Source organism: Tursiops truncatus, chromosome 19, assembly GCF_011762595.2.
Source record: "Tursiops truncatus isolate mTurTru1 chromosome 19, mTurTru1.mat.Y, whole genome shotgun sequence".
NCBI lineage: Eukaryota > Metazoa > Chordata > Mammalia > Artiodactyla > Delphinidae > Tursiops > Tursiops truncatus.
In genome coordinates this window covers 2,161,869-2,179,036 of record NC_047052.1, presented here as the reverse complement: position 1 = coordinate 2,179,036, position 17,168 = coordinate 2,161,869, and the positions used below count along the sequence as shown (strand labels likewise).

The 17,168-nt window shown below is 56.5% G+C and overlaps 1 protein-coding gene across 8 annotated transcripts in view; it reads right to left on the bottom strand.

The window, feature by feature from the left end:
- Positions 1-1,360: 1,360 nt before the first annotated feature.
- Positions 1,361-17,168, bottom strand: part of FBXO31 (F-box protein 31) — a 46,382-nt gene continuing 30,574 nt past the window's right edge. For 6 of the 8 annotated variants that reach the window (XM_033846169.2, XM_033846170.2, XM_033846171.2 and 3 more), the window contains 4 exons: positions 10,645-10,754; positions 8,877-9,030; positions 7,426-7,787; positions 1,361-5,476 (listed from right to left, as the gene is read on the bottom strand). In XM_033846169.2, coding sequence (XP_033702060.1) covers positions 5,254-5,476; positions 7,426-7,787; positions 8,877-9,030; positions 10,645-10,754 — 849 coding nt within the window. In that variant the 3' untranslated portion in view covers positions 1,361-5,253. The remainder of the gene's footprint in view (positions 5,477-7,425; positions 7,788-8,876; positions 9,031-10,644; positions 10,755-17,168) is intronic. The other 2 variants (XR_004523523.2, XM_033846172.2) reach the window with 2 other exon arrangements.

Here is a 17,168-nt window from a genome sequence, read left to right as displayed (position 1 = left end):
ATACCCAGTGGTTCTCCACCAGGTGACAGTCCCCAGGGGACTATGGCTGCATCTGGAGACGTTTTTGGTTGTCATGATGGGGGAGGCCAGGGATGCAGCTCAGCCGCTACAGCAAGCGGGGTGGCCCAGCACAGAATCACCTGGCCCCTAAACGTGGAGACCTTATGACTGGTGGAGAAGCCCCGCCCCAAGCAAGCAGCCGGGCTTGGGGACTGAGAAGCTCTAGGGGCCTAGGCAGCAGCGGGGCTGGTTTCCCCTAAAAGATCTTGTGTCTGGGGCTCGGCCCAGGCTGAGGGTGCGTGTGCGTGCCACGAGAGCAGGGCCGTCGGGTGGACCTCAGGTCTGCTTCTCAGGTCCGCCTCTAGGGCCCCTCGTGGGTGTCCTGGGTGACCGGCTGCCTCCTTCCGAGTCCGCTCCCGGAGAAGCACCTGTTCATCCCAGGGCGGGGCAGAGCTGCCAGCCCTCCCCTCCCCAAGTTTCCTGAAAGGCGGCCTTCCATCACTCATGGATTTTCAAGTCAAAGTTGGGGGAAAGGTCTGAAAACTTTACGCAAGTGGCGTATCTTCTTTCTTTGTTGTTTTCACCTTGCTGGCTGGGGTCACACAGCGTGCAGCGACTCTACGTGCCCACTAGAGGGCGGGCTACAAAGGGACCCGGTCACAGGGACGCCGGGCCGGAGGGGAGCACACTCCCCAGGGCCACCAATGCAGCCTCCTGCCGCGGGGAAGGGCGAGCACGGTGCCTGCAGGGATGGGGGTGATGCGACGCCCCGGATGGGGGAGGGGACCTAGCCCCAACCCTTCTCAGGGCTCCAGGCCCAGCTGGATGGGAACATGAGGTACTTTTACTTCCTACATAAAACATTTGAATTTTTCACAAGAATATTACTTTTGTAAACAGGTTAAAATAATACATAAATGAGCTCCTCAGCTGTATGCCCAGCCGCTGAGCACATGCCCTGCCCTATCTATCCTGCCCTTCTGTTCTCAGAAACAGCAACTTACTTAGACTTCAGACTAAGAAAACCCACTTGGGCCCTGCCCTCAGGGCTGCCTTGCTGGGGAGGAGGACACATGTCCGCTGGGTGAAAGGGAGGAATCCAGGGACCCACGGTTGTCTGGGTTCCCCGGGGGTCACTCACCACTCCGTTCCATAACTGGGAAAATCAAAATTTTGTCAAAATCAAGTGTGAAAAGCGCAGGCCCCTGGGGAGGCCCCCCCACCCATGCCCCAGTCCCCTCCCTCGACCCGCAGCCCCCTCCCACGATCGTCCCCTGTCCACATCCATAGGCCATGTTGCTTAGGGCTCCAGCCTCCATCTGAACCACATCCCGAAAGGAATAAATTACAAAGCACACAATAAGATTTCAGAAGCTGCTTTATGGAGAAACAACCCCACATGGTTGTCGTGTCCGGGTCACAAGCCGGGGCCCAGGCTCGCAGCAGCTGCTTCCTCGGGTCCTGGCCCTGCCCCGGCCGCACCTGGCAAGCCCGAGCGGATGCCTGAGAGCGACCACAACTCTTTCCATCTCCACTCTTGTCTTTCTCACTCACGGGGTGGGGTTTCAAGATCACACAGGATGAAAGTTTTTCTTCTCCAAGCGGCCTGTATGATCTCAAACAACCACCAAAAGTACTGAATTAAGCTAAAAAAGCAAAATGTTCTGATCCCTTCACGTGCTCTGGCTGGTCTCCCGGCGAGCACAGAAAGGACCCAGAAGAGGGGCTGCCTTTCTGTCCGAGCCTCCGGTGCCACTGCTGGTCACCTTGGCCCCATGGAAGGCTGGCCTGCAGGCCACCCAGCTGTAAACGACACCGCTCCGTATGGTTCCCATGCACGGCATCAGGCAAACTGACGGCATTGTGGCTTTCTTCTGTCTCTAAATTGTTCTGAGAACATACAAATTACACTTCAGATCTTCTCCCAAAAGTAAAGACAGAGAAGTTGGCCTACGTTAACACTGGGATGGACCATGAATCGGGTCATCTTATCCTCAAGGCAGGTGAGGGTTATATGAGAACATTCCCGTAGGCATTCTTGAAAGTATCCAAAAGAACATGGCTACTGAGTCACAGTCAGGTGCTCCCAGTCTACACTCGAGACACCGTGGTCACAAGGAGCTTAGGAAATTCCCCGAATGACAAAGGGCTGAGCAGGTTTCTGATCCTCTTCAGCTCAGCTCACAAGCACTGAAGTGTCCTCACAGCAGCAGCTGTGCAACCTGGGCAACCCGCACACTGCAACCAGCCCTGAAGGTGTCAGGCCGAGAGGGCAGCTGGCTAAGGGAGGGGTCTGGTCATCTGGAAACAACTCAGTTAGAAAGTCTGGCAGGACAACTGCACCCCTGCGCTTGTTCTGCAGGAAGCGGGAATGTAGCTAGTTAGACCGCTGTGCACTCTCCCGCCCTCCGCGTTGGCCAGGGACGCAGGCACCTGGCACTGAGCAGCCTGGTGTCGGGGCAGGAGGGGGCAAGGGGCGGAGCAGGGCGGCTGTGGCTGTGAGCACCAGCCAGTGAGCTGGACTGTATTGGAGGAGGGGCCAGGCCCACGGCCCACGGCCCAAAAATAAGGTCATTTCCTACAGCCTCACACCAAAAAACGCTCAGCCCCAACAGGGAAAATCGCCAGTGACCCGTGTCTGACATCTCCAATCACATCATTTCCAATCGACTAGCAGAGCGTGGAGCCCACCCAGGTACACAGAGGTGCACCTGAGCTTCCTTCCCCAACCTCACGGCAGCAAAGCGGCAGTGAAGGCGGTGCCAACCATGGGAAACATCTAAAGACCCTCCGAGGTCCACCCACCACCCCCAGATCAAGCCCCACGTGGACGCTGCCAGCCCCTAACCTGGGTCGAGTGCACCACTGGAACCTGCTTTTTCAAAAGCCCGGTTGCCTTTAGGCCTCGGACAACGACGTCAGCCTTTTTGAATCCTCGCCTACAAGTTAACTGGTTGGAAGTTCCCCTCCTGCGCTGGTTGACCGTCTTCCAGGAAGGGGAGCGGCCAGTGCCGGCTTTGTGCACAGAACCGCCACTGTCCCTACACCTCACCTACTGACATCAAGAGCTGGCTGAGCACGGGTCAGACTGGGGGACCTCTGCATGACCGGCTGTGCGGATGACAAGCCCTCACCCTTCATTGCTGCTGACCTGCCTGGCGTCACCCCGGCCACTGCCAGCTAGACAGACCCCACCCACAGGCCCAGGGGCCCCGCCTGACACCAGACACAGAGGCCAACGTGAACGCGGCCAAGAGACCAGGGTTATTTTAGTCACTGTTAGTGGAAACCATGCGTAGGCCAGACACTAGAGGCAGAACAGCATTTGGTTTGAGACTAGTTTTTAATCAGAAGTGCTCGTCTTCGATCTGTGTGCGCTTTGCAACACTGGGGGCCTCAGAGGGAGACGGTCCCTTGGCTCTGGGTAAAATACGCATTTTCTTGATTTTATTTAAACAATGATGAAATCTAGAGAGGAACAGCCTAGCCCAGCTGTCCTCCGTTTTCACGGTCCTCAAGGCTTTGCGGCCAGTCGTCACCGTTGGGGACGGCCATGCTTGGCACGAGAGAAGAACAGCCACGTTGTGAGAGGGAGGGAGCGGCCTCAGGCTCTGAGGCTCAGTCCTTCGAGAGACGCGGGAGCTGGGACCACGTTCCCACCCGACCCCGGGTCCTGCTGGAAGGGTCTGGGAGGGGGGCCTACGTGCCTCGGACGAGACGGCCGACAGTGCCCGGCGTGCCCAGGGCAGCCCCACGGAGCCTCCGGGGAGGCCCAGCCTGCGCTTCAAGGCCATGCACAGAGCTGGCTGCTTCTGTGATTCTGGGAGCAAAGGAAGGCCAGGGTCGCCAAATGTGCTGCAGCGGGGGCGGTGGGGGTTGTTGTTTTAGAAAAGGGCTGGTCAGGGAGAGCGCTATCACGAGACACAGGCCACGCTTCATGGGACACCTCAGGTTGGTCTCTACATAAAGGCACCACAAAGCTGCCCCTTCCCTGGGGCCCCCGCCCCCAGTGTGAGGGCTCAGCGCAGTCCAGCCGACAAGGACGAGCAACTGGGAAGGAACAGAGTCCGTCCACCCCGGGAAGCCACACGCCCTGGTAGGCAGGTGCAGCCTGGAGGGAGGGCTGAACAGAACTCCAGCAGGTCTGTGCACAGGCACGCGGGGCTCCGCTCTTCAGGAGACAGCAAGATCAGAGCGAGCTCACAGGGGTCCCCAAATGAAGGGGTCAACGTGACACAGGGACGATGCCAGCGGGAGGGTCTGCATGCTGGAGGCTCCCTGAGGGTCCTGGTCTCCAAAGTGCGCTCCCTACGTGCAGCGTCCAGAAAGCCCCCCCACCCCCCGCAAAGGGACGTCACGCTCACCTGGCACAACCCCTTCTGCTGCTTCGCCCCTCTCAAGAGCGGCACCTGTGTAAAGCAAGCAGGAGGAACAGACGCAGGTCATCTCAGAGGGTGCCCTGTCCTGGTTCTGAGACCAGCGGCTGCAGCTCAGGGTCTGACACCGGTGAGTGCGAGGCAGGGGCAAGGCGTGAACTAAGTGAATGCCTGTCTGAACTGCCGCAGTGAAGGTCTAGGTTCTAGAGCCTGAGAGGCCGGGCAGGCACACCGCACCGCAGGGACCGGGCTCGGGCGGTGCTTGCAGGGCCTCCGAGCTGCTGGAAGGCCTGCAGTGGCGTTCCCTAGTGAACCGTATCACTGGCCCCATTCCACTGATTTGGAAACTGAGATCGGGGTGAAATGCCTTTGTCCAAAATCCAAGCAAGTCGGTAGAGAAGTGGGTCCCAAGCCCGACTCCCTGGAGCCCTTATTCCACACACAGTGCCCCACCTGCCCAGGCTGTGTCGAAGGCACCAAGGCCCTCTGGCTCACTTCCTGCAGAGGGGATGGTGGAGCCCGCACACCTCACCCATGACCCCTTCCATTGGCTGGAGGCAACAGACTCTGTTGCGTTGTGAACCTCCCTGGAGGAGGATTTTGTTTTCCCTAGAAAGTGGCCAATTTCTCCAGTTCAGTCACCTACGTGCCCTGCAGCCCGTCCTCTAAGGCGGTTTGTTCTGGTTCTGTTGTTTGTTTCGGACATGCTCAGCTTGCCCATTGCTACTGGCAGATATGTGGGCGTCCACGGAAAGCGTCTGGGGAGGCCGCGCAGAGGCTCCTACGAGGAGGTGGGTGTTCCGGTCAGAGGCCGCGTCTCCTGAGCGCACACTGCTGCCCTCCCAGCCCGGGCCGCCCGCCGCGGGGCGGTGGGCCATCAGGAGGCGAGGGACTGGATGTTCTTGAGCATTTCCTCAAACGCCTGTGGGGACGGGGCGTCCGCATTCCGGAAGGCGGCCTGGACCCTGCTGTATAGGCTGAAGGACTTCAACTCCAGCCAGATGAACCCAAAGCGATCCTCGTCGAACAGGACGAAGACCCCGGGGGTGCGCTCGGGGCTGGTGAAGCCGTGGCCGGCGATGAGGCCCGTGCCGTAGAAACTGAACAAGGACAAGAGGGAAAGCGCGGGGAGAGGGGATGAGCGGGGCCTCGAAGGCGCGTGCTGGCCCAAGCCCATCACCCGTGGTCCTGGACGTTCTGGAACATTCTCCATTCCACCTCCAGGCCACTTCCACCATCTGCCAGCAGCTCTGCACAGAGGTGGGGCCCTGCGCCTTCGGGGATGCCGGCGTTCACCCCACACAGTCGGGCTCACCCCGCCGACCACTGCTCTCTCTCTACCAGCTCACCCAACGAAAGGACGAGGGTCCCAGGCAGCCCCACCTCGTATTCACTATCCCAAAGTACATGTCTTTACGATGCAGACCCAGGTAACAGAAATCGCAATCCCCGGGACAGTTAGGTCCACGTCTGAACAACTCAAATGGAATCGATAATGATGTATTGGCATGCAACTGACATTAACCAGAAGCAGGACTTTCAAATACCCATTACAGCCAAGTTTTGAGACTCAGGCTGTAATATGTTTATTTCTTTCTTGCAAAGAACAGGTGACGAGGAGTTAGGGGCTGGCCTGAACCTCCCAATGCGTGGAATGGTGCCTGGGACGCCCACCTCTGCCCACCATGCTGAGGCTCTGCCTGGCGGGAGGGGGACAGCAGCCCTGCGCCTGAGGGCCCATGGCTCAGAGAGTTTCGGGGGGGTGCACCAAGCTTAGATACACAGAGACGTGTGTTGCGCAGGCACTGTGGCAGTGCCAGAGAACGCATGCGCCCCTCCTGGCCGAGCCCCTGATGTTTAGCACCGGGTGGAGGACCATCCCATGACACAGCCGGGGGCTGGGCCAGAGCTTCCAGGCCGGCGCTGCCAGAGGGCTCTGAGCTGGCCCTGAGATGCTGCAAGTTGTCAAGTTTCCCAGGGATAACAAAGCCTTTTCCTTTATGACCTTTCAAAACTTCACACATTCACTATGTGTACATGTCCCTCCAGAAAACCCAAATTCAGCCTCTTTTATCACAACTGTATTAACATGAAGAAAACGTAATGAATTTTTTCCATCAAGTCCACGCAGAGGCCTAAATTCCCTTTGGGGAGCTCGGCGTGCGCCCGCCTACATGTGAAAAGCCTAGGAGACCACTGTGGGCACACGAGAGGCAGCAGATGGCCCAGAGGTAAAGAAAGAAACCTTCACACGTAACGTGCAAAGGCAGAGAAAAGTCGGCTGTGATAATCTGCCAGGAGACTGACAGGTTCCTCCCTCAGTGAACCCCGAGGTGACTGTCCATGAGAACTCTCTATGGCGATGGAATGTTCTAGACGTGCACTGTCCAACACACGAGTGGCTACTGAACACTTGAAATGCGGCCAGTGTGCCCGAGGGCCTGAATTTTCATTTTATTCTCTGTAGTTAAACTAAACAGCCCTGGAGTGCAGGGGACCGGGGCAGGGCGTGCATCTCTAAGACAGGACCGTGCAAACAGCACGCCAAGTGAGGAGCTAGCAGCAGCGGGCAGGCCCTGTCCCAGACCGGGGCCCACGGCCTCTGTGGGGAGGCTGTTAGAGCCGGGGAGAAACCACACGAAGAAATGAGGAGGCGGTGAGACCCCAGGACAGGCCTTCCCTGCAAGGCCGTCCAGGACGCCGCGAGCAGGCTTTCCAGGGGAGGCGCGGGGAGGGACGCCACGGCCTGCTTTCAGTGCTGCCCGACGTCTCACCTGTCTGCCTGTCTACCTTTGATCTCAGCGGCTGTGCAGTGAGAGACGTTGGGGAGGAGGCCCCCTGCCTGCCAGCTGAGGCCCCCAGAGGGGTGAGCGGACAGGAGCCTCACAGTCTGCTCGGCCCGAGCTGGGACCCGGCCCAAGTAGGCAGAGCTTCCCCACCAGTGCAGGGCCCCCAGCGCGGGGTCGGCCCCACCCCAGGCCACCTCCCTGCCGGCCGGGCAGAGTCCCCTCCGGGAAGCCCCGTCTTGCCCGCCCCGCGGCATCCTTACCACATCCTGCAGGTCCGGGGATAATCCTCGTTCCTCGAGCTCACGCCCACTGGCAGCACAAACGGCTGCCCCTGCCCCGACTGGGCGGGCGGCTCAGCCGCGGCCTCGGCCCCTCCATCCCCGGGCCCCTTGGCCTGCTCGGCGGGTGACTCCGCGCAGGGCTGGGGGCTCTGCCGGCCGAGGCCCGCGGCGTCCTCGGGCCCACCTTCCTGCTGCTGCTCCTGGCGCACCTGCTCGCGCACCTCCAGGACGATGCGCGAGAGCTCGTTAAAGTCGCGGAGGCTCTCAATGTCGGGCAGGTGGATGCGGTGCCTGAGGTCGATCTCTACTGTCTGCTGCCCGGCAGGGATGTTGGGGTCACCCTGCGGAGCCAGCGGGCGGCGGTCAGCAGGCTCAGAGACTGCGGCCTCCAGCCCCGGTCACACCTCCGGCCGAGGGCGCTCGCTCAGCCTTCCTACTGATTTGGCGGCAACCCCTTACAAGTCAGAAGAACCTAGAAGCCCTTACAAAGCAGCACCCAGCGCAGGCAGCCTTCTGTGAAGGACCTCTGAGGACACGGAACAACAGCACCCACGAGTGACCCTGGGAGGGCCCGCAGGCACATCTGCGCCCAAAGACCTCAGGTGGGAGCCAGCCTGCGTGACAGCTGAAGAGATGCGCGGCCTAGAGAGGTCCACGGACCCTCCCCGGTCAGACGGGGGACAGGCCGGAAACACCAGCCCAGACTGCCTGCCTGGAACACGAAAGCTCCCCAGCATGAACCTGGGAGAACGCCCAGGCCCCACGGCCTGGTCCCAGCCCCTCGTCCACAATGAGCCCGGCCAACGGAGCTGCGAGCAGTGCCCTGTGAGGACCAGGAAGAGGCCTGCTCTGCGCCTCCGCAGAGACTCCCCCCCCAACACCTGTACAGCGACAGGCGAGCACGTGGATAGCAGCCCCTAGAGCGGGTGACAGAGGGCCTGTCATCCGGGACCCCCACTCAGCTCAGAAATCCTCCCACTGCGTTCCCGAGCTGCTGAGGCCAGGACGGGCCACGGGGGCCGGAGTGCTAATGCAGAGGGTGTCCACCATGGCCACACCTCAGGGTCACCCAGGGAGCTCCTGGAGCCCCTCACCCGGCCCACCCCCATTAAATCAGAATCTCTGGGATGGGGCCCCAGCATCAGTGTCTCCTCCACCTCCCCAGGGATCCAGGGTGTGGCCAGGGCTGAGAGCCGTGTGGTAAGGCTGCCTTGGAAACATTCAGAATCGCCGGGGGATCCTATGGAAGGCAGGCCCTGGATCAGCAGGTCTGGGTGGGGCCTGCGTTCCCAGCAAGCTCCCCGGGGAAGCAGTGCCACGGTCCGGGGCCCACACTGAGCAGCCAGGGTGCGGCCCGAGTCACACTACGCCACGCCGATGTGATGGAGTCCACACGGTGCTGGGCCTGCCAGGGCAGCCCCTGGACTCACCGTGATCTTCGTGCCCCTGGCGTGCTTCCCATGGAAGCTGAGCATGACGATCTCCAGGCCGTGGCTGCCGTAGGTGCCCTTGAAGAGGCCAGGCCTGATCAGGTCGTCCGGGTGGCTGGGCGGGAGGTAGATGCGGCGGTAGGTCAGGCAGTTGCTGCAGGGGGAGCGGGCAGCATGAGAGCTCGGCCACAGAGCCACACGGGAGCAGGGGCAGGAGTACAGAGCTCATGCACCTCCGGCCATGCTGCACAGGCCAGGCTGGGCAGGGTGGCCCAGGGCAGCCAGGGTTAGCTCCCCACTAGGGGCACCCCTCGTTCCTGAGCTATGCTCCCCCACATGTGCACAGCACACCTCACACCTTCTCCATCACCCCAGGGCAGGGACCCCTGAGACTGCAAAGGGGCTAAACAGGGGCCATGCGACAGGGTCCGGGGGCAGAGGGCACGGCAGCAGGGAGGCTAAGAGGCCCCCCGGGTAGACATGGGAAAGCAACTATGAGGCTCTAACACACAGGCCAGGCCCGTGACAGCACACAGCTGGTGGATGATGATAGTCCAACAGACAGAAAACAGACACCGAGGTGGGCCAGGGAGTGTGCTCACAGTACCCTGAGAAAAAGACCATGTTCACAGTACACAGAGAGGGACTGTGCTCACAGTACCCACCAGGAGACAGTGTTCACAGTACCCAGAGAGGGACTGTGCGCACAGCACCCACCGGGAGACAGTGTTCACAGTACGCAGAGAGGGACTGTGCACACAGCACCCACCGGGAGACAGTGTTCACAGTACCCAGAGAGGGACTGTGCTCACAGCACCCACCGGGAGACCGTGTTCACAGTACCCAGAGAGGGACTGTGCTCACAGCACCCACCGGGAGACGGTGTTCACAGTACCCAGAGAGGGACTGTGCGCACAGCACCCACCGGGAGACAGTGTTCACAGTACGCAGAGAGGGACTGTGCGCACAGCACCCACCGGGAGACCGTGTTCACAGTACGCAGAGAGGGACTGTGCGCACAGCACCCACCGGGAGACCGTGTTCACAGTACGCAGAGAGGGACTGTGCGCACAGCACCCACCGGGAGACCGTGTTCACAGTACCCAGAGAGGGACTGTGCACACAGCACCCACCGGGAGACCGTGTTCACAGTACCCAGAGAGGGACTGTGCGCACAGCACCCACCAGGAGACCGTGTTCACAGTACGCAGAGAGGGACTGTGCGCACAGCACCCACCGGGAGACTGTGTTCACAGTACCCAGAGAGGGACTGTGCGCACAGCACCCACCGGGAGACGGTGTTCACAGTACCCAGAGAGGGACTGTGTGCACAGCACCCACCGGGAGACAGTGTTCACAGTACGCAGAGAGGGACTGTGCACACAGCACCCACCGGGAGACCGTGTTCACAGTACGCAGAGAGGGACTGTGCGCACAGCACCCACCGGGAGACCGTGTTCACAGTACGCAGAGAGGGACTGTGCGCACAGCACCCACCGGGAGACGGTGTTCACAGTACCCAGAGAGGGACTGTGCGCACAGCACCCACCGGGAGACGGTGTTCACAGTACCCAGAGAGGGACTGTGCGCACAGCACCCACCGGGAGACGGTGTTCACAGTACCCAGAGAGGGACTGTGCGCACAGCACCCACCGGGAGACGGTGTTCACAGTACCCAGAGAGGGACTGTGCTCACAGTACCCACCGGGAGACCGTGTTCACAGTACCTGAGACAGGCCGCTCACACCCAGCGAGGGGCTGCACTTACTCGTACTGACTGGTGTAGATGAACTTCATCAGGATGAGCTCCTGCATGTGCTCGTGGAAAATATCCTCCAGCGTCCGCCCCCATTCTTCCCTCAGCCACGTGCGGAATTCCTTCGAGAGAACACAGGTCACGAAAACCGCCACAACACTAGGGCTCGGAGAGGCTGTGACGCTGAGTGCATGGGATGAAGACAGAGGCCGGGCAGGAGGGAGGGGGGCTGCTGTGTGTTTGGTCTCCCAGCTCCTGGCCTTCCTTCCTGTTGAGGCGTGGCACCAGGGGCTCTGGTCCCCACTTCCCCCGCCCAACTTCAACAGGAAGGAAGCGCAGGGACCGTGGGGGTCCTTCGGGGAGGATGGGGCCGCAGCCCATGTCGAGAGCGCCTAGGAGGCAGCTGGGCAAGCCTCGCTTCTGTGCCACCCACACAGGTGGCGTCTACACTGAGCCTGGTTCTCAGGTTTCTGGGGGAGTGGGCACAGCAGACCCCCGTGCCGGCCAAGTCAGCAGCATTGCCTTCTGCAGCCACCAATGAGGAACAGGACAGGGACAGGCGGGGCAGAGAGTGTGGGTGGATTCTCCTTTTAAAAATGTGCCTTCAGGGCTTCCCTAGTGGCGCAGTGGTTGAGAGTCCGCCTGCCGATGCAGGGGACACGGGTTCGTGCCCCGGTCCGGGAGGATCCCACATGCGGCTGGGCCCGTGAGCCATGGCCGCTGAGCCTGCGTGTCCAGAGCCTGTGCTCTGCAACGGGAGAGGCCACAACAGTGAGAGGCCCACGTACCACAAAAAAAAAAAAAAAAATGTGCCTTCACTGGGATTGACATATACACACTACTATATATAAAATAGATAAGTAATAAGGACCTACTTGTACAGCACAGGGAACTCTACTCAATACTCTGTAATAATCTATATGGGAAAAGAATTTTAAAAAGTGTGGATATATGCATATGTATAACTGATTCACTTTGTACAGCAGGAAATAACACCACATTGTAAATCATCTACACTTCAATAAAAAATTTTTTAATAAAGTAAAATAAAATGTGCCTTCACAGTTATGTTCAGTAAGTATATTTGTAAAAAGAAAACTTTTATGCATACCTCATCCGCAAAGCCCAATAATTCATTATGGAATCGAACAATGAAGGATATTTAGTGCTTAACAGTTTCATTCTGTACACCTAACATAACTAATCCACAGCTCTGGGATCCTAACTCAACAGAGTGTTTCTAATGAATATCTAGAATTAGCTCTACAAACAGAAGCAAAAGCAATTTACAAAAAGAAAAAAAAAGCTACAATCTGTCAATTGCTTTAATATGTTACTGCCCAAACCCTGGCAAAGAAGAGAAATTACTAGTGACTGAAATAAACAACTATTAGAACTACAAGGTCAATGTATAAAATTAACTGAATTTTTGTATACTAGCAGCACAAAACTGGAAAGTAAAAAAAAAAACTTAAAAATCCTACTTACAACAGCCTCAAAAGACATAGGACTTAGGAATAAACATTACAAAACGTGTGATACCTCTACTCCGAAAACCACTAGATGCTGCTGAAAGGCGGGGGAAGAGGCCTACAGAGCAGAGGCACCTGCGAACCGGGAGACTTGGTATTGGGTCAGCAACTGTCTCCAGACTGATCTACAGACTCAACATCAGGCCAATCGTAATCCCACCATGCTTTCTGTAGAAACTGACAAGCTGATTCTGGAATTCGTTTGGAACATCCAGAGCAATCTTGCAAAAGAACAAGATTGGAGGATGTACACTAGCGTGCACTGTGACCCACTACAAGACGACAGTAACCGAGATGGTACCTGAGCAAGAGGGCAGAACTAAAGACAGAGCCTGGAGGGAGCTCCCTGGTGGCCTAGTGGTTACGATTCCGGGCTTTTGCTGCCATGGCCTGGTTGGGGAACTGAGATGCCGCAAGCTGTGCAGCCAAAAAAAAAAAGAGAGAGAGAGAGAGAGAGCCTGGAAACACCCACGTGTGTCTCAGGAGTGGACTTTCGATCACAGCATCCAAGCCACCTCCCAGGGAAAGAAAGTCTTTTACACAAATGGTGCTTGAACAACTGCACAACCACAGGGAGCAAAGGAGCCCCGATCCCCACCTCACACCACACACAGGAACCATTCAAGATGGGTCACAGACCGAAAAGTAAAGTGAAGCTACCAAACTTCTAAAAAGAAGAGAGAGAGAGAGAGAGAGACACTCTCTTTGCAACTGGAGGGTAAGCAAAGTTTTTTAAGACAGAAAACAATAACCACTAAGGAAAAAACTTAACAAATTAGACTTCACCCAAATCAAAATCTTCCACTTAAGTGGCTTAACTCATGAAGGGTAGGCCCTTAAAAAAAAAATCAAATAGAGAAATAACAGATACAAATGGAAGTAAAAGAAGGTAGTGATTTCAGTGTTGCCATGGTGCATAATCAGACTTGAGCTAAATACCATGAAGCTGGCCTGTGAACAATCATAATCTTATTTACTTTGCATGAGAAGGTCAGTCATTAAGAATACCAAGCAGACCCAATTACTCAGAACAAATATGCTTACTATGAAATTATCTTACCAGATATGTATCCACAAGGAAAAACACAGGGGCCTAGAACATATCAGACAAGACTCAGTCCACTATGGACCCAGGGCTCGTCCACCACGGCCAACACCGCCCCATCACTGCTTCACTCTGCACAGCGGCCTAGGAGCTGGGTGCTAACATCTTCCCTGTTCTACAGAGGTTTGGGGCTTGGAAAAGTCAACAGACCTTTCCAGAGCCACCCAGCTAGCAGGTGGCAGAATTAAACCTAACCAAAGGGCACGTGCTAACCGATCTCATCTCTGCCAGGGCCAATGCCAAGGCTGGCAGGAACGTGGTGAGGCAGGGGGCTCACGTGCCCTGGTGGGCTGTAAACGGGGACCAGCAAACTGACAGCACGTAAAGAGAATCTGGAATACCTTCAGGGCCTTTTACCCAATTCCATTTCTGTACAATCCAAAACCACAACGTTTTTGCAGAGTTCAGGCAGTGGGTCACAGTAATAATGCCCGGCATCTCTCCTGGGCGGCTCCGACCAGCTCTGGCACTAAGTCATTCAGCGTCTTACTCAACCCTCCAGAATCACTCGGCACCGCAGGTAATCTCATGGCCCCATTTTACAGACAAGGGCTGAGGCTCCCAGAGGCTAAGTCACTGAGTCACATGGTCAGGAGGGTAACAGGGGAATATCTGACCACAAACCCCAAGTCCAACTGCAGGATGGTCACACACCTACAGTCATTACAGCGCAGCAGATGACAGATGGAACGCTGCATTAAAAATAAAGTTTGTAGGGACTTTCCTGGTGGTCCAGTGGTTAAGATTCCACACTTCCAACGCAGGGGGCATGGGTTCAATCCCTGGTCAGGGAACTAAGATCCTGCAGGCTGCGCAGCATGGCCAAAAAAAAAAAAAAAAGGTCGTAAAGAATTCTAATGAGACTGGGAAATGTTTCTGGAATAACGGTTAAGCTAAAAAAAAATAGAAAAACTATCCAAATTAGATAGTTAGACTGCAATGACATCACGAAGGCTGAAGGAAACTTGAAGGGATGATGGAGGATGGGCACGGAGGCCGCTCCTTGTGGGGCTGTGTCAGCACTCTTTTCCCTCCCGATTCTGAGGATTTCGGATCTGATGATGACGAGGTATCATTTTAGGAATGTGGCGAGAAAGTACATAAGACAAAGGAAAGCAAAATAAAAGCCACTTGTGTGCAACTGAGGGGAGTCCAGCGCCAGAGCCTTCTGCAGGGCCGAGCAACCGCAGGTAGGGCCAGGCCACACGCCCTTCCCAACCTCTGCTCCCCCTCACAGCGCCCCCCCACCCCGATTTCCAGAAGCCTCAGGCTGCAGGGCCTGGACGGGCGCGGGCAGGGAGGGAAGAGCCAGGAAGAAGAGCAGGCAGCGTCTGCAGCGGGAGCCAGAGAGCAGACGCACTGCTGGGGTCTGGGCGGGCGAAGGCCTGAGCTGCTCTCAAAGGCCCAGGAGATGAAGCTGCAGTTTGAGCAGCACAGGGAGGGCCCCCAGGAGGGGCACGTAAGGAGCAAGCAGGACACCCCAGTCCTGAGGGGCCAGATCCCGCCGCAGGACGTGGCCTTGGAAGGTGCACAAAGCTGGCAGAAGGCCCAGGACTGGGGACTGGGATGGGGAATGGGGCGGTTGGCAGCCTCAGGATGCAGCTTATGCAGAGCTGGCCTTGGGTGGTGACGAAGGGATCACAGCCAGCACGGCCTGCAGGGGCTGGGGCGGGCATCTCCACATCTCTCCACGGTGCCAAGGACAGCCTTCTGCCTGGAGACAGTGATAAGCAAGGCCCGTTCACCTTCCTACCCTCCTAGGCCACCAGGAGTCCTCCATTCCCTTGGGAAGCACCCTTGTGGCCCAGAATTTTAAGTGACCATCAACCATCAGAGCGCAGAGCAGCCCGGAATCCGGGGCCGAGACTTTCACCTCTTCTTCAGAGCTGTCAGGACACACGGCAGTGCCCACCTCACGGCTCCTTCTCTCTCCCTGGAGCCTGAAGCCACGCTCTGGGTCTGAAAGACTCAGCTACAGAGTGAAGATGTTTCAGGCTGACACAGGAATCCATGGGAGAACCCGTCCCCCAGTCCCCCAGCTCCCCCCTTGGAGGGCAAGAGGGAGGGAGACAGGAGACGGCACAAGGAGCCAGCAAAGTGGCCCCGGGCAACTGAGATGGACAGAGTGACTGTGCCTCACACAGCAAGCCCCCCTGCCCCCATGACTCTAGGATGCATCCCTCGGCACCTCAGGCAGCCCAGCCCCTGCTCTGCCTGCAGACGTGCGGCATCTCCCCACCCCAGACCGGCAGGAGTTCCAAGTCCACTGTTAAATGATTCCCAGGCCTAGAGAGAAAAGAAAGGCTCCCCAGTTCTAGAAGCCAGCAAAAGACTGCTCCTAAAGCCAAAGACAGCACAAAAAATGTTAGACCAAGCCCGTTCATCAATGCAGAAGTCCTAAATAAAACAGGATCAAAGAGCATCCAGGAGCAGAGAGAACTGTGCCCCACGATCAAACAAGCTCTCTTTTCACGACTTCAGAGTGGTTAGAAATCTATTAACATAAGTCATCACATTACTAGATTAAGGGGGAAAAAAATCACCTGATGGTTTCCACAGATGCTAAAACAAACTGGTAAATTCAACATCATTTCTCAATTAAAACAAAGCCCTCTTAATAAAACACGAATAAACAGCTCCATCCCTAGCATAATAACGTATATCTTGACCCCAAGGCCACCTTGCTGCCTCGTGACAGGACCATGTGAACCACACCCACCACTAGACAAGGGTGTTGTCCTCACCACAAGGGGTCAAGGAAGAAGGAAATGTCATTATTTGCAGATAATCAGTATTATCCTGGAAAACTCAAGGTAATCAACTCAAAGGTGCTCATAAATGAAAGAGAAGAGGCAGTAAGATGGGTGGCGTGCAACAGCTTTTATATATAAAGTCACCAGCTGAAAGATACGAGAGCCAAGAGTCCATTTACAGCAGCAACGAAAGACCAGACGCTTTACAACAAACTTGCACGATCTATCTGAAGAAAATCAAATTCAAATGGCAGCGCAGGACGAAGATGGCATTTTGAATCGTAGAGAAAACCTGCATCACTCAGCACCAGTGCTGGGGTGACTGAGGGGTACCTGCACTACAGCCAAGGCGGGCTGAAGCTCACTCTACAGAATAAACCCACAGAACCAGCGATAAATGTGGGAAACAAACACGTGAAAATGAAAACACGAGCGCGTCTGTAAGTATAATTTCAAAGTGGGGAAAGGATTTTAAGATGACATCAAACTAAGAAGCTATTCACGGGCTTCCCTGGTGGCGCAGTGGTTGAGAGTCCGCCTGCCGATGCAGGGGACGCGGGTTCGTGCCCCGGTCCGGGAAGATCCCACATGCCGCGGAGCGGCTGGACCCGTGAGCCATGGCCGCTGAGCCTGCGCGTCCAGAGCCTGTGCTCCGCAACGGGAGAGGCCACAACAGTGAGAGGCCCGCATAGCGCAAAAAAAAAAGAAAAAAACTAAGAAGCTATTCAGGAAGGGGAACTCCCTGGCGGTCCAGTGGTTAGGAGTCTGCGCTTTCACTGCCCAGAGCCCAGGTTTGATCCCTGGTCGGGGAGCTAAGATCCCGCAAGCCACACAGTGTGGCCAAAAAAAAAGGAAAAGACATATACAACTGCAAATATAAAAATTAAAAACTAAATTCTCCAAGTGAAAACATACCTCATTTCAAACCAAAACACAAAAGAATGAAGGAGGAAAAAATATTTGCATCTCGTATCTTGAAGGGTTCACTTCCTCACAGGATGAAAACTCCTACAAATCAATTAGAAACATAACACCACCAAACAGAACCAGGCAAAGGGTATGAACACAGATTTCACAGAAAAGGAACCACAGGACACTAATCCTAGCCTCAGACATAAGAGAAATGCAAATTAACCACCAAAGTCA